The sequence below is a fragment of the Cavia porcellus genome, unplaced genomic scaffold (assembly GCF_034190915.1).
Source record: "Cavia porcellus strain 051 isolate PalLab524CR breed Dunkin Hartley unplaced genomic scaffold, mCavPor4.1 scaffold_12, whole genome shotgun sequence".
Classification (NCBI taxonomy): domain Eukaryota; kingdom Metazoa; phylum Chordata; class Mammalia; order Rodentia; family Caviidae; genus Cavia; species Cavia porcellus.
Window position 1 is genome coordinate 24,896,535 of NW_026947495.1, and position 25,193 is coordinate 24,921,727.

Consider the following 25,193-nt stretch of genomic DNA (forward strand, 5'->3'; position numbering starts at 1 on the left):
AGGTTAGAACCCTGTGAAATAGATATTTTACAGATGACACTTGTACCTCCATTTCTGGAAGATTCCAAAGAGGGACGGGGCTGGCTTTTGTTAGGGCTGAGATTTAAATCTGGATATAATTCCCAAGCCTTTTTGCTGCACCATTGTGCTTGCCCAGCCACACAAAGCACTCCCACCTCTGCCCTGACCCTCTTGAATAGTTCCAGAGCAGGCTCCTGGGAGAGTACAACGCCTGTCTCCTTCCATGGCTGAGGAGTTGCCTTCTGAGGTGTGTCTCTACATGGAGAATTCAGACCACACATTGCTTATCTCCCTTGATGATGAGTGACGACCTCATTAGAATAGGAAAGAGGTTTTGTGGTCCAAGGAGGGAAGGAAGCTGCCAGCTGAAAGTTGCTCATCTGATTCATTTCTTTGTGTTTCTTATTCTCCATCCATGTTACTGAAGAAGGAAAAGCAGTTATTTGGGGCTGAAAAGAGAAGAAAGTGTCTGTATTGACTTAAGGAGGAGAGGTATAAGGACTTTTCTTAACAAAATATTAAACACTTAATCCACAGAAGGACTTTAACCTTTTCCTGCAAGGAGTCTGACCCAGGGAACAAACTATAAAGTTGGAAATCATATATAAAATCAAGAATTATAAGATTTTGGGTACACATGTGGAAATGATAAGCAGTGACTAGCCATCACCTTGGACACGAGAGATTTCCAAGACAGGGCCTTCAGTGCTAATACAAGGTTATTTATTTTCTTTGCCATTAACAGGTTTTTGTGGGTCTGGGTAATTCACCTTAGCCTTTCTGGATCTTGGGGCCCTGTAACTCTTTTGCTGCATGACATTTAAAATCCCATCATTTCTCAGGGTTAGCATTTAGGAATGACTAATACACAGGCTAGAAGTTGGTACTCTTCAAAGTACTTGAAAATATGGGCCAGAAAGTCAAGAATGGTCGAGAGCAGTTGGGATTTACTGACAGGCATCAGTGATGAGGTGGGTTGAGCAACTGAGCAAAACTGTAGATGCCTTTGAACTTGAGGTCTTACATTTCACTTCAGTCTTTCTACAAGGCTATATAGCTTTAGCATTAAGTGCTTGATAAGGCGATTGTTGGGATCAGAAGTCTGCAGATACGTTCTTTTTGGCTCACCCAGAATTCTTTTTGAAAACCTAACTTCAGACCAACATTAAAAAATACAGAGGTTTGACCAAAATTCTGGGTTTCTTGCATCTCTGGAAGATTGGAATGTCTGGCTACCCCAGGCTGCCTTTCCTCAGGTTGTTCAGTAGTTAGAGCTGAGGAGTAGCTGTCCTCTGATGGGGCACATTATCCTCGGTGCAGCACAATTCCTTCCTCTCTCCTCTGCCACCTCACATCCTAAAGCCTATTTCTCCTGTCTCCTTTCCTCTCATGCACTTATTTGTGACTGTTAAGGTAGACACCTTAATTTACTAGTTCAAAAATTTAGAATCTCTTGGTGTACTCATAATTACTTTGCTTTCTGGCCCAGACCAATTGATTCATAATCTTGGGGATGGGAGAGGGCCAGCATTTTTATTTTTAGAAATCTCCTAATGTGATTTTCATGCACAGTGATGGTTAAGATATACATTACTGTGCCTTACACTGATCCCGGGCCAGTTTTAATGGAGAAAAATAACTGTGGAGCAGAAGAATTGAGAAAACAGTTTACCTGGTTCGCTTAATTGGGGCTACCACAATATAAATATTAACTGAACTCAACTGGGAAAAAATCAGGACATTTCTCAAAAGCAGGTATCCAATATGGTATATTCATGGCACATTTTGCTAGAGCATTAGTAAACCTCCCACAGATCCTGCTGCACTGCTATAGACATTTAAATCATTATAGTAATAGTCATTTTTTTTTTGGCATGGGGTGATTATATAAGCCTATTTTTAATGGGATTATAAATCTAGTGGTCATAAGAGGCAAGTGACATGGATTTGGTGTATTGGAGGCCAGGGATAAAAAGGAAAGAGTGCAGTTGCAATTAACTTTGGTGGTTTTCACTTTTGTATAATGACTTCATTCATCTGTAACTTCTTCACCATTAATCAATTTTTGTCATCTATTGTTTGCCTCCTACTCCTCTTCCTGCTAGGATCACATTCTAGGCTATGAGTGATACCACTTTGAATTATTAAAAAACTCAGGGAGCTTAGCAAATAAAAATCTGTTTTTCTCATTTGAAAGTTAAAATGGAAAAGCCTTAGGCATCACTTAATTCTGCTGCTTAATTTTAAGGACAAGGTGCAGATTCTGAGCTGTAGGGGACTGGCTCAGAGCTCCCTTGTCCTGGAACTCTGAGCACTGGAGTCTTGTCACTGTAGTATGAGCTTTTCTACCCAGGGTTCCATGCATGCACAGAAAGCTTGGAACTGGTAGTCAGTGGCTTCTGGAACTTTATTTCATTTATCTCTCATCATAGGGGGTTTGACCTTAGTTGGAGGGATGATGAATGGATGACACCTATTTTGAGGCTTTAGAGTCTCTCTGAAATCTCCTAAGGCTTCTTTCCTGCCAGAATTTCAGCACAGTGAGATCCGCTGATAGAGCCCTGACCTGGCTGCCCTGTGGGAGTGTGGGGTACGTGGTATCTTTAAAGGCTGGATATGTGTGATGGTTGCAAGTCTGTAATTATGTCCTTTTATTTAGTTTTCATTCTACAGAAAGTTGTCTAATGTTACTTTTAGAATTTCAAGAGAAACTTTGGTCTCTCTCCCTCAACTCAGGATATGTGTTAGTAATCTCTGCTTTTCTTCAGTTATTTGGAAATTTAACCACTTAACAACTTACCCCAAACATCATTTGGGTAACACATTTGTTTAAGGGCTTACTCTCCTGAGTATCACTCAGGCTGGTGTCATTTCAGTATGTTAATTCTTATATCAAATACATTTGTTTTGCTTTGGTTTTTTTTTTTGGTATTGGGGATCGAACTCACCACTGTGGGCTTGCAAGGGAGGCGCTTATGCCCCTGAACTAAATCCCAGCCCGTATAGCAAATATATTTGATAAAATTGTCATTTTGATATTTCCTGTTATTCTGTCTTAAAAGTTTAATGAGAAATATGCAGTTTGTGCTCATTCTATATTTAAATAATAGAACTAGCAGGTGGCTAAGGGTACGTGTATGAGTTTACTGTCTTTACTTTGTCCCTGGTTGCTGAGCTGATCTCTCATAGCAGAATTGTTTTGTATGCTACCTAGATTTTGCTTGTGCCTCCTGAGATCTTTGAAATTGAGTCTACACTGTGAGATTCCACCCTGAATGATTCTGGATCCATTCCCTGCATGGGTGCTAAGACATGTCTTGCCAGTGTACTCCCCTGACTGGACTGGGGAACAGGTCAGAGTACATGTTTGCATGATCACCTTGAAGATTTTCTTTTTTAATTTTCCAGCAGAAGCCCAACCCAGGATAACAAAATCAGAGTTTTGGGAGGAGGGTGAAGGAGATACTCATGGCTTTCTTTTTGAAAAATTCTTGGTAATTCTCCTGTGCTCATCTGACTCATTATTTGAAAGTAGCTGATTTGTGGAAAAGCCACGTCTATTTGTTAAGCATTTATTTTTATACATCAGATCTAGTGATGGCATCCTTAATTTTTTGGGGGGAGGTTGCTTTATGTAATCATTTATCCCTTAAGTCTGGAGACCTTCTGGGTGTCAAGATTTCTGTTAGGAGCTGAAACATTTTATAGTATTGGTTAAGAAGCCACACGGTGAGTCTCCAATGGTCCTGCCATCTGGTAGCTTTGTGGTCATGAACAGATTGCTTAGTAGTTCTTCATGACAGTTTTCCCCACTTTAAGTAGAAACAGTCGTAGCACCTACAGCATCAGCTCATAGTGAGCAGTCTGTGAGAGTGTGTGTGTTAAGGTAATAGCTTATTCTTATTATGATGATAATTGGGACAACTGTGGAGTTCATAGAACATTTAATTTGGTGGAAGTCTGAGTCTAGAGGAAGGGAAGCATGGTTGGAAGTGAACTGTGATATTTGGTTATGTCTGTGCTTCCCTTACTGTACAGTCTTTCTTCTTCTGTGCCTTGACTGCCCCCAAATAATGCTTCGTTTATCATTGTCAATTAGGGATTTAGTTCTGTTTCTGGAAATACCTGACAGGTGGTAAGTATTACATTCTATGTGAATGGCATGAGGCATGATATGGCTATTAATGTCCATTTTGGTCTTTTACCATAGAATGATGCACTCAGAGGTACATAAATGTGTTTGCCCTGATGCCAAACTATTGTACACTACTGTCCTTTTCCATGGATATTGGGCTTTATCCCTCAGTATTCCCAGTTGTCTCTGTTGCTGCCACTTTTCTTAAGATGACTCTCATTCTTCTAAATTTCTTAATCTGAACAAAGCCAAAGGTTTCTAGAACAACCAAATAACTTGTTAAATCAGTGTCCTTGATCTATGAAAACCAGTAAATGTAATAGTCTCAGAGTTCTTTGAGGAAACACTGCTATATTCCTCTGACCTACTCTGTCTCCCTCTTCTATTTTAAGGACTTTGTGATGACACTGAGCCCAGTGGGACACCCTAGGATTATCTTAAGGTCAGCTGATCAGTAACCTTAATTTCAGCTGATGCTATATACCTCTGTGCTATGATATAGTCTGTTTTCTGTTGCTGTAACAGAATACCTGAGGCTGGATGATAAATAAGAAAAGAGGTTTAGTTAACTGATGGTTCTAGAGTCTGAGAAGTTAAAAATCAGGCAGCTGTGTCTTGTCAAGAGTGTGTCTCACTATGGTAGGTGGCATCATATTGTAGGAGTATTTGTGAGAGTAGTCAGCAAGTGCATACAAAAATGGGAGGAGCCAGATGGTTTATAACAACCCCACTGTTAGAACTAATACATTCCTGTGAGAAGTAACCCAGTCTCTTGAGAGAGACCTTTGTCCTCTCATAAAGACAGTGCTCCCAGGGCCCAAGGCTACCATTTAGCAATGCCATTTCAACATGAGTTTTGATATTTAAACCCTATAGTTTCATGTACTGAAATAGGTTCTGAGGATGAGGCTGTGAATGGCTTTAGGAGCCATTATTGTGGCTATCACAGAGGTCTTGGTTCGTTTTGTTTACTTATTCATCTGATATGTTCCCTAAAGGATTCAAAAATATAATATGGAGAGATAAAAGGAAGGTATTTTAAATTAAGAAAATAAACAAGACATTAAAAAACAAGATATGAAGAAAAATAATAGGAAGGTGAGTGCCTAGAGTGAAGATTATGTACCAAATAGTTAGATACCCAGACTCCAGTTTATTTACTGGACTGTGCTTTTGGTTCTGAGCTTTTTCTAACAGCTTTCTTGAAGACAGAAGGACTGTTCGTTAGGTGTTGTCTGGGGTGATCCAGTGAAATCGAGATAAATATTTTTGATGCTAACATGAAGCAAGCTTTGTTCTCTGGGTACTCCTGAATATATCATGCATAATGAATGAAACCCATTGACATATTTGTAAGTAAACTCAACCATCCCTTTCACTTGGCAGTACTATTATTATTATTACTTTCTATATTAGGTAAAAAATTCATTGGCTTGAAGACTCCTTCCAAGATAATGCAATGCGGAGGCAGGCCCAATTCAAGGATGGGAATAAAGAACTATCCCCATCCAGTTTCTTACCCTGTAGGGTGTTTTGAGAATACCCAGTACTTTTAATCTAAATGGTAGTGATATATCCTTTACTGTTTCTGTTTTTATAGCTCAATGAATAAAATACATATTTATTATATGATCCCCCATCTCTCTCTAAGCTAGGAGAATCTGAAAGCAGTCATTTATCAAAAAAGTGGATTGGGCAGTTAGTGGCATTCAGGAATGTGTGTTGCACTAGCAATTCATGAGACATTTGACTACTGTATAATAAAAAATATTTATATCCTTATTGGGATTTTGGGTTAAAAACAGGATGCATTAGGAAAACTGGCCAAAGTATAAATGATTAAGTATTATTGAGAGTTATGCTGTTACCTTCCAGATTATTTTCCATTCATCCAAAAGTAGCATTCATTTGATGAAAATTCTTTTGGCATATTTTAGAGTATTTTAAAAATCAGTATTTATAAAGAAAAAATATTATGACTATTAGTCATTGTATCTTTTTATTTATTAAAAATTCATATACCTGCAGTGTATTATTTGTAGAGTAGTGCCTTCAGGTAGGTGCAGGGAAATCACATGTCGTATCCTGGTATTTAGAATCAAAACAGATAAACATGGGGAAGGGGTCTGGAGATGCTAGTGAATCACACTGTTCTTCCTGTCTGGGTTCTAGAGGACATTGGAGCAATGCAATGAAGATTAAAACATAATACTACATGTTTAAGGCCTTCAGTTTAATCCACAGCCTATAAAAATAAATATAATATCAGTTTTATTAGTGAAAAGAAGAGTTGGAGAAGGTGACATTGGTGCAGGACATCCTGGTTCACCCCAGCTGTGCCTAGCCACCCCCAGGTGATGGCTAGGCACCCAGAAAGGGCTCTGTGGGAGCATCCTGCTAGTTGAACCCATGAAAGTAGCAACAGAGTAAGGGCGTGCAACAGTCTTCCTGAACTGAGATGTCTTCTCCAAACAGTTGTGCATGCACCAAAGAAGGCACAGGCCTGGGCCTTCTCTGTTTTCTTCCTAAAAAAAGAGCAAATGTTCTGCATGAAAATGTGTCCAGAGGAAATAGTTTTTCCCCTGCATAAACCATTTGATTTGTTTTGAAATCCAGATACAAGAAATCCAAACAGTGGGCAGTTTCTTGTCTAGTTTTGATGTCAGGGCTAGTAATTAGATTGTTATCTGTTTTGAATATGTATTTGGTCCCCCATGCCAAATGCATACTAATAGAAATGTAAGTTTTGAACTATTAATGGACAAGTACTACTTTTCTTACATAGTTTCAATAAATGCTATGTGTTACAGAGTTAATAGGCAAAAGGTAATTGATTATTAATCATTTGAAATGTTAGAGATGCTATCAAAATGAATGAACTTGGTAAATTTTAATATCTTGTTTCAAAAGTGAATAAAGGTTTTACTTTAGTGTTTTATTATATATGTGTAAAAATTAGGAAATGATTGAAAAGTTCCTGAAGAATGTAATTGTATGGAATTGTATGGCTGTTGGTACATAGGAATGTGAGGAGAACCAATGGGGAAGGAAAGAGAAAAAGGAGAGACTACTACTATGAGAGGAGCTCATTCACTGGTCAAAAAGTTTGGGCAAAGCTGGTCTAGAACAATGTATTCTGTATTCCTTAAGTCATCTTTCAAGTACAGTTTCTTTTGGCAAAATTATGAAAGGCTGTCAGTGGCCAAGAAGTCGATGAGATTCTCTAGAATATATTGGTACTAGAGCCATTGCCAGAAGCTTTCACTATTGGTTGACATTCTGTTATGCAAAATTCAGGTGCGTGATGAAGTTGCTTGCCTCATTTGAAGGCTATTCCAGTTTGAAGTCGGTTGGGAGAAGTGTTTGTGGTTAAAACAAAATGTTCTAAAGTGAGCACTTCAGCAATTACAAAATCACAACAAAAACTCTTTAAACCCCTTGTGATGTCTTAATTTTGTGGTATACAAAAAAGTTCAGTAGCTACATAATGGTCTTTGCTTTTGGGAATTGTTTGTTCCGTCAGAACTAAGTTTTGGAAGACATGTATCCAAGTTGTGTATTTGATTTTAGGCTAATGAATCAAAACCTTTTGTGTCTGGCAGCAGTTAGAAAGCAGGCCATTTGTCCTGTGTGCAAACTACTTCATCACGGGAATACCATGCTTTCTGAGTATGTGATTCTCATCTCAGCTGGATGTCAGTCAGACATGGACCCACTTTATTCAAAGGTTGCACATTAACTGACATGCTTGCTATTTTCTTTGTCATCCCCACTTGCAGTTAGTATCTGCCTTTCTTTTTATTTTCCTGTATGAGATAAGGAGCAATGCTTCTCATACTTTAAGCCTCAGACAAATAACCTTGTCATTGTGGTATAAATGTCAATTAATTCCCTTGGTCTAGCCTTGAGCCGATATGCAATTCTAACAAGTCAACCCAGAGTTTGAATAGCATGGTCATGGAGATGCTGGTTATAGGAAGCACTGGTAGATATTGAAGATACTAAGTTAGCTTCAAATCATTTCTTATCTTTTGCAGCCCACTGCCCAGAAGAAGTTAATGAAGCTTTATCAGTCCAGCATTATTCTCTATAGTTGCTTCTGAACCCGTAAGTGGTCTCTACTAAGGATCTGCACTGGGTTCCAGAAAAGCTGTTCCTGAAAAGGTAGTTCTTTAGCAGGCCATCTCCTGAGCAGACAGGCTTGTAGACTCATATCACCCGTTAGAGGCAGGGTCTCATTGTGTTTGTCCGACTGGCCTTGAATTCCTGGGCTCAAACAGCACTCCTGCCTCTGCTTCTTGAGTAGTTGGAACTATAGGAATTTAGCTTAAAGAAAAGCCAGCTTCCTTTTCTCCTTAAAACCAATGAATCTACACTGGTGGGGAGAAAAAGGGTTATCACTGGAATCACATTTTGGGTTCCATCATATAGCATCCATAGGGCTGAGAAAAGAAAGACCCTTTAACCGTTGTTCTATGAAACTGTATATTAACTGTATGAAACTGTATATGAAACTAGACAGCTTAAACATGAAAATACTTCAGCTTAGACCACATTTCAGACTAAGTAAATCAACATGTTTGGGCATGGAGCTGGACTACTCTACTTTTTGTAAAGCATCCCTGGTAAATCTTAAATGAATCAACATTGAAAGAGCCTAGCTAAGGAGGATGAGGGTGGGGAGATGCTCATCTGAAGTACTTCCTTTTAACTCAAACTAATTGGGTATTTGTGGGATCTGAGGACTTCTGATCCAACACCAGTGAGGCTTGCCTAAGATAGTTGCTGAGTATAAACTGAGTAGTAAGTGAAATTATCCTATCAACAGTATCTGACCATTAAATTCTTCTGTAAGAAAATTCTGTGTACTTTCCATGGAATGACTGTGTCTTTATTTGAGAAGTGATGAGGAATTCATTCTAAGGTTTAAATATGATAAGCCTCTTAGTGACCATGTCACATTATGCCTGTGTGCATATGTGTGTCACCTCTTTGCACATTCACTATTAACACGTTTAATCTAGTAATCTTTATCAAATCAAGTTTTAGAGGATTGTCCCACTTTTGTAGACAGGGTAGCTTGGTACTTTCGGTGTGACCTAGCACTCAACTTTTGTCCCTCCCTGAGTGTGTGTGAAGAAGGGGTTTGGGCTATTGTGATTGGGCCAGAAGGCCTAGGAGAGCCCTTGATTAATGGGCATTGCCATGTTTCAGAAATAACTTTAGTGATTTGTGATGATTTTTCTTTTTCTTGAGACCATTTGGACCTGTTGTCGTTCACAGCCATTTTCTAAGGGTAGGGACTTACCAAAAGTGAATCCTCAAGGAAAAGGGTGAGTTTTATACTTATCATGAAATTCCTTTGTGTCTTTACTGATCTTTGGCTCATGACTGGAAGCAAACTTTTTGAGCATTTTCATTCAATGTTGAGGACACCTGGCTAACAAATTTACGTGACATGTGATCTTTCCCCACACTCTCTTGTTTTTCTTGACTGAGAGTCATTAGCAACCTCTCACATATAATACCAGTTCCTGATTTCTTGGACTGGCAGCCATATGACAGTGTTGCTTTTTGAAAAAGATTGTCTGATGAAACATCATCCAGACCGCATCTTCTCATGGCCTCCCTTCCTGTGCCTGTTGATTTATGGACTAGGATCTTTGTGGAGCAGAGCCCCAGTGCCATAAACCAGTTAATAAACAGCAACACCACCAGCCTAGGCGCAAATCCCTCAGCTGTTGCCTTCCTCCTGGTGGCACTGGAGAAACCTGGGGGAAATGAGGCTCTGGGTCAGATGCCTGGGACAGTTTTGGGAAATCAGCCATTCCTCTTCCCATTGTGACCTCCACAGATGTAGTAAAGGCCCTGGAACCTGGTTGACGTCAGGGCTCTGGATGGTCTCCTGAGTTCACCTCAGTCTTTGGCTCTGTTGCCCTGTAGTTCAGATGACCTGAGCATCTTCCCAGGGTAGGGAATGTCCTGCCAAGTAGTTAAGGCAGATGGGGAGATTTTAGCCCTCGGGGAACGCTGGAGGCCAGGGGAATGTCTAACAGTGCACTCGATAAAGAATTATCTGGCCTCATTTGTCATTTATGCCATTACTGGGAAACTCATATTAAAGAATTTATTTCATTTCTCAAACCCATGCTTTTTTTTCGTTGGTTAAAGAGACATTTTCAGAACTCTTGGGGTTGCTGTGGTTTCATTTTGTGTGGTTGGGAAATTCTGTCAACTGTGATCAGCTGTGGTCTCAGTGAATGAACTCACAGAGCATGGGGTAATCTAATGTAGTCCAGCAGTGACCCAGCTCACTCTTGTCGTCTTTCTTCTTTATGAACCTGCTAGTATGTGCACACGTAAGAGGTAAAGTCATTAAAGTCATCAGAGGTTAATTTCCAACATTTTCACTTCCCCACTGTGCCCTCTAGTGGAGACGGCTATCTGTGAATGGCAGAGCATAGTAGCAGAGGTAGAGTAGGGAAGAGGGGAGCAAGAGGCCAGGAGGAATGTTATGTTTTGAATCTACATTCATTAACCCTGCTACAGTGCAGTGTTAAAATTTTATTTTGCTATTGATGCCAGAAACGGAGCCCTGGACTTCACTGGGTGGCCAGGGGAACTGTGGAGCGAATGTTCCCCTCAGGTGGGTGGGGCTGGAGGTTTCCCTTTCCCTGCCCCAGTAAGAGGGCAAATGTGGCACAACAGATGAAAACTGCAGCACTGGGCTGTCTTGTTTTGATCATTTCAAGTGTAAAGGAAGGGGGCACAGGCTTTTTTTTAAACCCTGCCATGAAAAGATCTTGTTTCCTTCAATGAGCTCAAGGTGTGTTGTTTGAGCTGGCGCCTTTCTGTTTATGACTCAACAGAAGACTAGACATAGACCATTAAGTCAAATCAGTCCTCTTCAATATGACTATCCCCTTCCCCTAATCCAGCTCTAAAGGCTTTGTCACTTGGAATGAATTTTTCCTGTTTTTAAAGAACAGGGCCAAGGTCATGAAAGCAGAAGTAAGGCTCTCTGTTCACAACCGGCTCCTTGACAACTTCTGTCTGCTCAAGTTAGTTTGTGTCCTAGTGCTGGAGGAGAGCGCAGCAGCTGTCACAGCGTCCCGGTTGCGTGCTGGAGACCAGGGCAGCTGTAGGGTGGCCTTGTGTTGAGTTCAAGTTTATGGCACTAGGTATGTAGGGCCAGGCTGTACAGGGAAGTGGACAAGCTCACAGCATCTTCCCAGCAGTTTAGATATATTTGAAGGTTACAGCTGCTTTGCTTATCCCTCTCTCCTCCGCTTCTCCTTTAAATAAAGAAGACAACCATATTCAGAGCAAAAACTTCTTCCACCCCTCACTCCCCATTCCATCTGTCTTCTTTATTCCAGTAATTCTGTGAATGTGTATTTTTCTCTCGTCTTTGATTCTCACAACCCCTTAATATTGTTGGACTTAGTATCATTCCTGGGATATGTGTTTCATATGAGTAGGTCTTCTGCAGTTTGCAGGTGTTTGCAGCTGGATTAGGCAAAGACCATTAGTCTTAGGTGGCAAATGTTATGTAATGGTTTGATTTTTTTTTTTATTCCCCCTGGAAAATGTGTCTTTTCTGAACCTCAGTGTCTTCATCTGTATCCTGAGGGTTTGTATATTGTTAGTTTCAGTAAAATCAATTGTAGTTCCCCAGTCTGTATAAAAATATCTTGTGTGTCTTAATTTATCATATTTCCTTTTAGTTTGATCAGGTTAGTATCCAGCTAATTTCTGTCCCATGATTTGCCTCAGAAGCCCAGATTTGCCTGATTATTAATGGAAATGACTGATATTTTTGGTAATGGTTTGCCAAGGCCCTATACAGCTCTTGATGTAAACTGATGTATAGGCTGAAAAGAGAAATAGAATTTTTCAAAGTTGGATCATTGACATCTAGAGATGACATTTAGAATCTTCTAAAACTCACAATGTATTACCACCTCTTACTTAGCATTAAATTAGGGTAGTATTTTGTACACTTTTATATTAATATAATAGTATTTCATATGGGCATGAATTTTAAAAAGAAAATAAGCAAATGGGCTAAGGATAGTGGTAGAGCACTTAGTGAAGCCAACATGAACAGGGCTCTGGGGTTAGTCCGCAAAACAACAAAGAGACAAGCTGAACAAATGGATAAATGAACAAAAGAAGAAAAGAAAGAGGGAGGCAGGGAATAAAAGAAGAAAGGGATGGAAAGAGAAGGGAAGGAAATAAAGAAAAAGCAAACAAGACCACCACTACTCAGTAACTATTAACTTCCCATAACATAGAAATTCAAAGTTTAAAAATCCACATGCAAAGGTGGTCAAGGAAGTTTTGTTGTTGGTCTCTACAGTGTAAATTAATATGTATATTGATTGTGTCCAATGTCCTAAGACATGGCATGTAAAACTCACTTTAACAAATTTTTGAGAACGTATTTTAAACCAAAAAAGAGGAGGAACGATATAAAAGAATCATTTGTCAAATCTCTGGAACATTATCTCTTGGAACCTTCAAAGTCCTTTGGAACATGATTGAAAAGCAGTGACTCAGATTACTCACCCCTAGTCATTCAGTTCTAGGTTCTATGGTTCTAGAACTTTCCCCACTTAACTAATGCAGAAACCGTGGTAAACAGGTTTTTGTATGATTGCATAATGCTAGTGATCAAAGTTTTCCAGGCTTGTTGTGGGGTATTTTCAGCTTCTCCCCACCATCAGTTCTGCTGTCCGTTCCTAGGGTCACTTTAGCACAATAGCAATGAAGCCAGTGGTCTGCATGGAAGGTTCTCCTGCTTGTTTTCCCTCTCCTCCTTTTCTTGGACATCCTTTTGTTCCCATAGTCTTACTGCTCTGTCTCTTCTACAATTTTTTTCCCCTGGAATTTCTCTCCCGTTTTCTTCTTTCAATACCTATTCACCAGCATACCCACCTTAGTTTAACCCCATTTGTTCAAGGGTAGAATAATTTTTCACCACAGTGGGAAAAGGTCTTAGGGTAAAATCTTCTGACGTACGAGATACATAATGTGGTCTCAGGGTGCCTGGGGCCTTCGTGATTCACAAGGAGGTCTTGGGGCAGTTGAGGTCACTGCTCATTCGTGTACTGTATTTTCATCTCATTTTGACCATCTAGCCTTGGCAAGTACTTAATAACCATTCATTATGTGGAACACATAGCCATCCCTGGTATTTCTTATCTTTGTGAGACTCACAGAGCCAATAGGAGAGATGAAACAAGACTATTCCATTGAGCATTGGGCAAGAAGCTCTTCAGCAGGATCAGGAACTATAGGTGTTCCAATAAAGATGAGTTTTTGCAATCTGGAGAATCTCAGGGGGCCTTTTGCAGGATGTGGGATTAAGTTGTGAGATTGGAGACTGGTAGGATTTGCCATGGTAACATGGGTGAGCACAACTGATTTGTGGTTTCCTGAATACTACTACACAGGGTAAAGATAAAAGTAGGCCCCATTGCCAACATTTAAAGACTGAGGAGGACAAGAGATATGCAGTGACTTAAGAGCAGCGTGGTCCACTGGAGTTGTGGTAGCATTGTTCTGTGGAGCTAATGAACAAGATATCTGTAGATGTGGCTGACACTACTTTTCTAGGAAAGGCATTCTCTACCTTCATTCATTTTCTTAAGAGGCGGGTCATGGTGGGAGATAAGGGCCCTCTACCTTCATTCATTTTCTTAAGAGGCAGGTCATGGTGGGAGATAAGGGCCCTCGTCAGGTTTTGGACTGGAAAGACCTGCTTCATCAGTCTGGTTCTTACTGGATTGGAACTGATTTGTCTTTCAGAATGACTTTACCTGCCTTAAGAAATTGTGATTTCCCAGAGAAGAGAAGTCAGGAGCCACTGGGAGGGAGGCCTCTGAGATTGATGTAGAGGTTGTAAAAGCTGCCATGCTCTAGGTTTGATCCTCAACACTACTTTTTTTAAAAGGCCACACGTCTGACGGATCTCCTTCTATTTTAGGGCTGTGACTGGCCCTTAGTGATGGCATGGCTTCATCTTGGCTATGCTGTGGGGAATGAGCGATAAGGCTGCAGTCAGCCAGGGAGGCTCATTGCTTGCTTCTCTCCCTGTCCTCAGCTTTACACATGGGCTTGCGTTTGTCCAAACAGCCTTAACATATGATTCATATATATTATTTTCTCAACGTGCCCAACTCGGTGACTTTTGGGGTATCTGCAGAATGTTATATCTATCATCACAGTTTTGGAACATTTTTATTACCCCCAAATGAGTTTTGGAACATTTTATTACCCCCTACATACCTTAGATATCACCTCCCAGTTTCCCTGTTATCCCACCCCATCACTGCAATATAAGAAACTAGGTATACTTTCTAAGCTCCGTAGATTTGCCTGTTCTAGACATTTCATAATGGAATCATCCTATACATGGCTTTTAGTTAGTTACTGTCTTTTATTTCTCATTTAATCTAACGTTCTTAATTTTTAATAAATTAATGCTAATGTTGTAGCATAATCAATTCTTCATTTCTTTTATAGCCGAATAAGACTGTGTGATAGCTTGTTGTTCTCCAAAGCTTGTTGTTCTCTCTCGCTGTTCCTCCAAAGCTTTATGCAGTCATAGGTGGGGCTTTTTGGAGGTGGCTGGATATAGAGTGTGTGATGCTAGAAATCAGCATGTGATGCTGGGATCAAGGGTGTGTGATGACTAATTTAGCCCACTGTTAGTTTGTCATAGCTCTTTGTGTGGATAATGTGAAGGCCCACCCTGGTGTGGGTGCTGTCTGTCCTAGGTGCACGTAGCCTGGATAGAACATAAGGGATAGAAAGAGGGCTGCTGCTTGTTACTTTGCTACTGCACTGCTTGCTGCCTTGCTGCCTTCTGCCTGCCATGAATGGTTTCTTCTTTGCCCTGTTACCCTGTCTTGGAGCCCTATGAATGAAACTTCTATAAGCTGTGAGCTAAAATAAACCTTTCTTTCCTTTAACTTTGGATGTTGGGTATTTTGTCTTAGTAACAAAAAAAAGTAACTCCATTATACACATGTACCACTGTGTTCCTTCATTTGTCTGGTGATGAACATTTGGATTCTCTTTTTTTGTTGTTGTGATAATGCTACTGTGAAATGTGTGTACAAGTTTTTGTATGGACATAAGTGTTCATTTTTCTTGGGAGAATTCCCAGGAGCAAGATTGTGTGGGTCACATAGTAGCTTCCTCTTTAAAGACTTCAATCTAGATAGCAGCTTCTTAGCTTGAATGACTACTGTTTGATGACTGTCGTTCTGAGGCTTCTCCATTACTTGTGTGTCCATTACAGATGATTACCGTTAAGTCCTTTTATGCAACCAAGGTTCTATAGGGATAGCTGTCATGGATCTTCCTCATTATCCTCCTGTTCCTGTGGGAGATAGGGGCATCTCCTGAATAATGCTTTTGAAAAGTTTTAAATTCTGTCATCTTAATAGAAATTGTAGAAAGGAATTCTAATGTGGTTCTCTTTGTTACCCATATACCGATTCTGTTATTTCACACTGTATTCTACTGGAGGAAAGAACATTCCTGGCAGCTCTACAGTCACTTAAAATTAGGTCCCTTAAGTGCTCTGAACTTATGGCTAGGGATTTTCACACCTAATTTGTATCTCTCTGGGCTAGAATAATTTCATCTGAGTTGAGTTTCTTGGCAATCTCTTTGTACATGGAATGTACTGCCGAGGTGGTTGTCACTTGGCCAAGGGGAAGGTTTAGAAGCCTCTGCCTTCTAAAAAGGCCTTGTCCAGTTCCAGCTCTGGGTTTTTCTAGGACTTAAATTGTGTTACCTCAAGCAGCTTCTTTGATAAGGTTCATAGAGGAGGTTAATTAGGGCTTCCTGTTTGAAAGTAACTTGTCAGTAGTTGGAGTTTTGACCTAAAATAGTATAAGAAAATCACCAGAAGATTGTCATTTTTGTTGTAGCACCTCCTTTACTTGCCCTGGGAAAATCCCTTCAGTCTGGGATGACAAATGAGTGTGGGTTATGAGAAAGGAAGTGCAGCCACTTCCTGAGGAAGTAGGGCCAGCACCCAGTTAGAGAGATGGCTTTTAGAGTACCAGCACCCAACAGCAGGAACTCCATCTTTCTCAGTATTCAGTCCCCAGGCCCTGCGAGGACTCAGAGCGAGTATGTGGTCTGTGTGTACTTGGAGAACTCGTGGAGGATGGAAAGGGACAAGTTTCTGTTGTAACAGTACCCAGCATTCAGAAGGCAGAATAAAGTGCCATAATACCCTCATTTAGTTCATGCTTTATTGTGTCCCTGGGGCCTTTGTCTCCCTCTGAGAAGGTACACAGAGATTATTCTTGACTTAGGACTGTTCAGCTTGACATTTTCCAACTTGAAGATGGCGTGGAAGCACTCTCATACAACTGCTTTTCACTTTAAGTCCAGTATTCAAGAAATTACATGAGTCAAGACTTTGTTATAGATTAGGCTTCATGTTAGATAATGTGGCCCAACTGTAGGCTGATGAAAGTGTTCTGGGTACATTTTAGGTAGCTTACACTAAGCTGTGAATTAAGTAGGTTATGTATATTAAATGCATTTTGTATTTACAGTGTTTTCAACTTAACATTAGGTTTATTAGGATGGGATCTGTAAGTCCTGAAAGACTACAAAACAACCCAAGGTAGACAGACATGTGTTTTAAGACTTTAGACCAGGAAAGGAATGCTGTAGGCCCAGTAATGGGGAATATGGTCTGAAGCAGATGGGACTGGAGATCGGGCCTTCCAGTACAGGCTAGGTGTGTACTGTGTGAGTAATACAGAGGAGTGAGCCAGCCAGGTGAGAGGTGCAGCTTTGTGAAGATGGGGAGCCACCTGAAAGATGGTGAGGGTTTATGGAGATATGAGTAGTTACTGGTGGGCATGTAGCATGCAGTGAGGCAGAGGAGCTCATGGTATATTGCAGTGCAAGTCAAAGATTGAGCCTGATCATGTTGACATGTTGGCAGCACTGCACAGTGATGGAGTGTGCACCTGGGACCCAGCTGCCTGGATCAGCGGCTCAGAATTGAGTATCACCTGGAGGGTGTCAGAGCCCACCCATCCCACCTCTAAGCTTGATATGGTTGGTGGGGGTAGCTATACAGATAATAGTGTGATGTTTCTGAGTTAGAGACCACACTTTGACTACTACTAGCTTAGAATTGAGAAACTGGCAAACCTTTCACTAGAGACCAGATAATAATACTGTAGGCACTGTGAACTATGTAGTGTCTCTGTCACATATTCTTAGTTGCTATCCTTTGAGCATGTATACAGCATTCTTTGCCTTACAGGCAGGCTGGGGTTAGGGAGAATGATGAGGAGAAGATGAATGTAGTTGACCAATCTCTGAGCCATCTCTAGATTATCAGTTTTTGCTACAAAGCTGGCTGATCTTTGCCAAGTAATCTCCCTGCACTGTTATTTCTTCATTATTTTTTCTCTTGAAAGGGAATAGTATTGTTAAAACTTTCTTTGAGGATTTGGTGAGCTAAGGCTCGAAAAAGCATTTATCACAGTGCCTTGAACATGGGTAGAGTTTATCATTTATTAGAAGTAGTAGTAAGTTACCAACTACTGATTGCTGTGTTATATAGGTCAGGGGAAGGCAGTGGAATGCTGGTCATGAGAGATCTGTTGCCTGCTAATTGCTGTAAGATTCTACTGACTCTCCTCTTAGGCTGCTGGCAAAGCAACTTTTGAACTAAAACATGTACACTCTGAACTACACCCAGAGTTAGTCCCTTGTAGGGGATCATTGCTTAGCCTCTCTCCCTCAAGTGGCACTTTTGTCAGGTGGGGTGGACCCTAGGCACAGGATTCTAGCTGAAGGGGCAGGTAACTGAGCACACTGGTGACACTGACTCAGCCTGCACTGCGAATCAAAGGAGATCTGGTGCCTTTTGACTTTTCACTTTGCCTCCTGGTGGGAGTGAAAGTGAGAACCACAGAAAAGCAGACAGCCAGGTGCTTCATATTTCCTGTGCTTCAGTGTGTAAGCAGCAGAAAGGAGTAGCTTTTGCTTGAGATAGGTAGAACAAGGGGCTAGGCATGAACCTGAGAAGTGCAATGTGTGCTTAGTGTGCTCCAGGGCTGGGTTCAATCCCCAGCACCAAAAAACAAAATAAGATAAAAACAAACAAAAAAGAACAAAGGCCTTTGGTTGTAACCATAGCATTCTCTGTGCTGGTGCACTGGGAGAGGCTACCTGGTGGCCCCTGAGAGAAACATCTCATCTCTGAATACTGATAATGAAAGCTGGCTATGCTTAATAAGATTTGGGGGGCCACTTCCCCTTCCTTGCCCCTGCTCTTGAGGGGCATCCACTTTCTTGCTTACCTCTGCAGCTGCAGACTAATCCTTGCCTTAGGCACATAATAATGACTCAAGCTCCAGTTACAGAAGCACAAAGTGCCCAGTGATGATGTAACTCCACCCTCCACTTGGGTTTTTGCTGACCTGCAGTGAAATACTTTTCCATCTCCTCCCCACCTTGCAAAACAAGCTTCCTGTTTTGAACTTGGTCCAGATGGGAACAGCCGCGCTACACCTGTTAATACACTCAGATATACACTTCCCCCTCTGTATTTGTACAGCTTCTTGTCGCCTGGCCAGATTTCCTTTCTCAGCTTACAGATCTTGAATTATAACCTGAGAAACTGAACCAGCAAATGAAGAAAAAAAAGGAAGTTAATATTTGATGTAGAGTTACTCATGTAAAGTCATGGCTTGTAGTTTATTTCGCTGTATTTTGCCGTAACAGAGCACTTTTCTGACTTTGCCCTCTCCTCTTTTGCAGCAGAATGGAAGCAAGGAAAGGAAATCAGCTGACACAGGAGCCGGAGTGAGAACCACACTGACGCAGCCTACACCATGAATTTGAGTCTACCTTCTAGGCATTGAGAGGCAAGAGCAGGCCAAGTTGCTGGAGAGCAATGGCTCTCTTTACTCCCTGGAAGTTGTCTTCTCAGAAGCTGGGCTTTTTTCTGGTGACTTTTGGCTTCATTTGGGGGATGATGCTTCTGCATTTTACCATCCAGCAGCGAACTCAGCCTGAAAGCAGCTCCATGCTGCGGGAACAGATCTTGGACCTCAGTAAAAGATACATCAAGGCACTGGCGGAAGAAAACAGGAATGTGGTGGATGGGCCATATGCTGGTGTCATGACAGCTTATGGTAAGTGCCATAACATGGGGGCACCTTTTCATTGAATGTGACTTAACTTTGGCTTTGAAAGGATCCCGGAGGCTCCCAATCTTGGGCTTCCCCTGTAAGGATCTCTTATGTCTGCCTTCATGGGCAGGGAGTTGCATACAGAGGTACACATTTGGAAAGGAAAAGTGATGCCCTATGCAGGATTCTGAGATCTTGTACACACAGACACTTTACACTTTGCTTCAGGAACAATAGTCATGTCAGTTAGCGTTTTCTGGGTTGCATACGCAGCTGCCTCTTCCTCTAACACATTTCTCAACTGTGTGACCTCATGTGTGCATGTATTCAAGAAACTGCAAAAACAATCAGTCTCATTATTTTTGCTCTAAACAAAACTTAATTAGGGCTAGAGGGGTGAGTGAAGTAGGTAGGAGGGAATGTTTTTATGGTGATCAGTAAGTTTAGACTCCTATAGCCCGGGCAGAAGGCATGGGAGTGTAAATCCTGACTGATAGTTTTGAACTTTGGCTTTTTCAGTTTTGACAGCTCTTGTTTCTTGCTCTCAAATTATTCTCATTTTGAAGGAAACCTTTTTGTGCTTGTTGCTTATTTTTAGATGCCCTAAATCTTTTTTAAAGTAATGTGGAATAAAAGAAATATACATATGGAATGTATCTTACTTTTGTTTTAGCAAAATTAATGCTTATTATACAAAAAGTTGAATGTTATTTTAAAAGACAAAAATCACACATAACTACTCTAGGGAATATCCACAATTAACATTTTAGTGTGTCTTTCTGATATTTTATATGTATATATACACAAGAATTTATTCGTACAAATACTGCATGAAACAAAACAAAAATTGCAAATGATGTATGGATCATAGTATATTTTGGAGAATCCATTCCACGTGACCTGTACTCACTAAATATCCAGAGTAAACTTGATGCGTGGACCTACTGTTATTATTCAGTGACATTCAAATCATTGGATCAAGACTTTGGTGGTCCCAATTTTGGGTTTATAATATGAATGAGATGCAACAGGGGGACTGGGTGAGGTAGACGAGGGAAGGCTTTTGTGACCCAGTGAAGAAACATGTTCTCAAGTATGTAGAGTCTAAATAATTTCTGAAAACATGCTGGGGTAAGTTATTAGGCCCAGAGAGTTCAAGTACAGGAAGTCCTATTCAATTATACATATATTTTTTTCTTTGAAAACTATCTGGAAAACATGATGATATGATACATATATTTTTTTTTTTTTGACTGCATAACTAGGGCTTTAGCACTAGGCTGCTTGGCTGTACCCCCTGACCCTTTTTATTTTGAGACCAGATTTCACCAAGTTGCCCAAACTGGTCTTGAACTTGTGATCCTCTCATCACAGCCTCCCAAGTAGTTGGAATTTGTAGGCATGGGTCACCACCTGGCTGCATGACACCTATTTGTTACAAGATGTCTTCTTCTGAGGGACTGTGTAGACATTACTGTTCAGTGCTTACTGTATGAATGATCTTGTTGTGTGCTTTTAATGTATTCCTTTGAAATTTGTCAATGCATGTAAGCATTGACTTTTAATATTCACAGAGAAAATGCCTTGTTTTTTGACGTGATATATTAAAAGTGAGACTCCATTTTGAGGGCCCATGCCCAAAAACAAGAAGGTAGTTTTTCAGAGCGTGGCCTTAAAAATTACTCATTGACCTACATCTTCTGTGATGTTTCCAGAGTAGAAATAACAACTGGGGTGAGAGGAGAATAAACCAGATTGTCACCATTTGTGTTAGCAGCATTCATCAGGTGACAGATGCTTTTTGAAGTTTCTGGTTGTGAATAGTCCTTGTAGTACCTTTGGAGGGGAAGAAAAATAGCTCAGTAGTAATTTCCTTCTGTTTGTTTCAGCCAACCCTTTTCCATAGACAGGGAGAAACCACAAGAGTGACACATTTATAGACCTCATTTTGCAAGTTGTTTTGGCTCTTTTTTATTTCTTGTGTACTGCTGAACATCTCAGAGGGACAATTTCCTTCACATTCTAAAGGAACAAGATCTGGTTTTAGTTTTTCAGACTCACAAAGAGATTTTTTTTTTTTAAAGTAACCCAAAATCTCAGAGTAGCCTGTTAGAATTTCATCCACTTTGCGTGCCTGTAGCCAAGGGACTTTGCATCTCAAACAAACCACAGAAATTACTTATTCCACTTTGTTTCTTTTATAGATAAACCACAGTACATGAATTCATCTTTTTTTCCCCTTGAAAACAACAAACAGGCTTCATTTGCAAGTCTAACTCACACTGCTAGTGTTGTCTTTCATCACATTAACTTGACTTATCAATCAAAGTGGTCTTTGGAGCTGAGTTTCTGAAGTTTAATTGGACTGCATATATATGCCCAAGTTATTTGGGATCATCATGTGGTGAGATCCTACAAAGATGAATTTCTCACCTGGTACTATTTGACATTTTGGGACTAGATAAGTCTGTGTTGCAGAAGGTTGTTCATGCATGATAAGCTTGTAGCACTGAATGCCAGAAGCACCTCCCTAGTTTTTGTTTTCTTCCTTATTCCCTAGACAATCCAGAATATCTCCAGGCAAGAGGGTGCAACCCCCTCACCCCCTACCCTCTCATCTCTGCTACCTTGGAGAAACATTGTTTAAGAAAAGCAGCAAGAGACATTAACACCATCTTCTTAAGGATGTTCTAAAGCAGATAACTCTTTTTTTTTTTTTATTATCATTTCAAGTTTGACAGCCTGCCCTTTTCCCTGGCTCCCAGTTCTGGGCACCAGTGATTTGGATTGAGCAAATGGGATTGTTCCAAGGATTTGTATGGTCCAAGGCCAGTCCTGGGAAAATGGAGATCCAGTCTGCTGATGGTACTTCCGTGGTGTCTGTTAGTGTTAGTAATATTGACAGATGGGCAGCTCTGACAGTTAATGTCACATAAGATGCAAGGTGTTCAGCAGCTTAGCTGGGTGGAGAACAGTGATGAGGTTGCATGGGACATTGATTTGCAGTCCTCTTGTCTTCCATAGACAGGCAATGCAGTATACTGTGCAGATGTTTGCCTTGAGATGGTGAAGAGTTGATCTATATGGCTGGGATCTGTCTGTGGTTTGAATTGGTCTTGTTAAGAGACATCCCACACATATCAAAAAAATCTTTTTATCCCATTCTCATATTGATATAGACAGAGGAATTTGGCATACTATAAATGGATCTTCAGTGTCTGTGACAGGTATTTGAAGAATTGTAGTTGCTGATTTTTGAGTGATTATTGATAGATTAAAATTCCTGACTTGATATTCTGGAGCAGTGTAATTCAGCAAAGTGTGCTGTATGGGCTCAGTTGAGACAGTTAGACTTATTTGTGTAAGTAAAATTTCCCTAGAATGCAGCCACTCCCATTTGTTTATAACATGTGCAATAACAGAGAAACATATTAATATCAGTATTTTTTCACGAGGCAACTGAAACATTCTAAATCTATCATTCAGCCATCATCATAGGGCATTCTTCATACCATGTGCTCATGTTCCTTACTAACCCAACAATTCCTTGGGACTCCATTCGTCTAAGCCAGTCAGCCAACTGTGGCCTTAGGCAGAATCTTCCTTGATAGGTTTTTTTTTTTTTTCCCTTTCTTAAAACAAACAAAAATAAATATGTTGTGGAGTCTGCAAATCCTAAACTACTTACTATAATGTCCTTTACCAAAAATATTTGTCCAAAAAGACATGTCCTCCCTACAAATCAGCATCATGTGAGGGCTGCTTCAGGGGACAGCCAGACACCAGCCTTTTCCCTTGAGTTTGTGCCATTTGCAGACTGCAGGGGAAGAAAACAAAAATTCACCAAGAAGCAAGTCCTCCTTGCAAATTGGCACTGTGAATGGGCTACTGGGGGGACAGCTAGATGGTCGAATTTTCCTGTGAGTCAGCACCATTCGTGGATTGCAGAAGAACAAGAAATCACCAAGAACCAAGCCCTTCATATGAATCAGCACCGTGCATGGGCCACTGGGAGGACAGCCACATGCCAGCCTTTGCCTTGAGTCAGCACTGTTCACGGACTTCAGGAGAAGAGAACAAGAAGTCGCCAAGAAGCAAGCCCTTCCTGCAAATTGGCACCATGCATGGACCACTGGGGGGACAGCCAGACACTAACCTTTTCCCATGAGTCAGCGCCATTTGTGGACTACAGGGGAAGAGAACAAGAAATTAGCAAGAAACAAGCCCTTCCTGTGATTCATTGCCATGCCAGGCCACTGAGGAGAAAGCCAGATACCAGCCCCTTCCAGCATGTGGGCTGGGAAATGAGAGCCAGAACACCCCCCCCCCCACTCCCTGATGCCCCGCCATAAGCAACCAGCTGATCCAGAGAAACAGAGGCTGTTGTTACAGCTATTTAGGTAAAATACATTTCAGTGCTTACAGTGTTTAGTGTTTGCAGATATCGCAGGTTTAAAGCTAGTAGTCTGATCATCTATTCAGAGGATACCAATATACAATCTGTGGGGGGGGGGAATCACCTTCTGAAAGTGGTAGCCATTGTTAATTCTTATATCTTATTTTGAAGTCCAGTATCATTTTCATTGTTTTGTTGGGTTGGGTTTTATTCTCTTTTGTTTTGTTTAATTTTGTTATATCCAATTGCATGGGTAGCTATTTCCAAGATAATAAGGTAAACTATGGTAGCCATTTTGGATTTAATATTATTATTATTATTATTTTATTTAAAAGGAAAAAGAGAAAAAAAAACAGAACAAAACAAAACAGTGTAAGGGTACAAGTAATACAGAACTGCAAAAAAAAAAAAAAAACCCAGTAAGATGTCACCAATTAATAGATTACCCAACCCAAAATGTGTAAATTTTGTTGTAATATTATTTTGTTTTAAAGTCCCTTATTGCATTCGTTGTTTTGATTTTACTGGTTCTATTATGCTCTGTTTTGTTTGCTTTTTACTATGTCTGAAGGCATCTGCATTCATTATGTTTTAAAAACAAGAGGCATGATGCTAACCATTGTTGATTTCCTATTGTTTTGAAGTCCTGTGTCACTGAACTCTGGTTTGCTTTGATTGGCTTTATTCTGTTTTATTTTGCTTGGTTTTGTTCTCTGTAAAATAAAAATTAAAACAGTTATCAGTTCCTGGCCTAGTTTCCCGGTGTATCTTTCTACCTATCAGTGTTTTCTTAGTGTTCCAAGTCTCTTTTATTTTTGTGTTTGGGTTCATTCAGTGGATGTGAGGGCAATCTGGCTGTGCCATCTGTCACCCCATTGATCGCCAGGGTTGATTGGGCTGATCTGGCTGGCTGGGCGGATATCCCCTTCCTCCCTCAATGATCCATGTGTGTCCCTCCCCAAGCTGCACACTGTGGGTGGAAGAGGAGGCCCATGCCCAATAGTGGAGGACCGTTCCTTGGTCAAGGGTGTACAAGTAGTTGCGCTCCCCTGCTAGGACCTCCCAACAAGCTCTCAAGGCCCCTTGATTCATTCAAGAAATCTTCATGAGTTACACTCTCAAATACAGCATTTCACTATTTCTGAGTGGTGGGGTGTGAGTTAGAGTGGTGCATGTGTGTGTACGGTAAATTTTGGAGCCAGACAGTGTAGTTTTGACTGAGCCCTTAGAGGTGCATTCTTTATTTTTTTCTTTCTTTCTTTCTTTTTTTATTTTTATTTTGTAGTGGTGATGTTACTGGAGTTTGAAATCAGGGCCTTTGCACTGAAGTATATCCCCAGCCTATTTTTATTTTGCATTTTGAGCCAGGGTATTGCTAAGTCACCTAGGCTGGGATTGTGCTTGCAGTCTTTCTGTCTCAGACTCCAAGAGTGGTGGGATTATAGGCATG

General features: G+C 40.6%; 1 protein-coding gene across 5 annotated transcripts in view; it reads left to right on the forward strand.

Moving 5' to 3' along the window:
• Mgat5 (alpha-1,6-mannosylglycoprotein 6-beta-N-acetylglucosaminyltransferase) overlaps positions 1-25,193 on the forward strand; it is a 338,130-nt gene that overhangs the window by 117,272 nt on the left and 195,665 nt on the right. For 3 of the 5 annotated variants that reach the window (XM_023561078.2, XM_063258972.1, XM_063258975.1), the window contains exon 2: positions 18,974-19,350. In XM_023561078.2, coding sequence (XP_023416846.2) covers positions 19,110-19,350 — 241 coding nt within the window. In that variant the 5' untranslated portion in view covers positions 18,974-19,109. Of the gene's footprint in view, positions 1-18,760; positions 18,891-18,973; positions 19,351-25,193 lie in introns of those variants that run through there. The other 2 variants (XM_063258974.1, XM_063258973.1) reach the window with 2 other exon arrangements.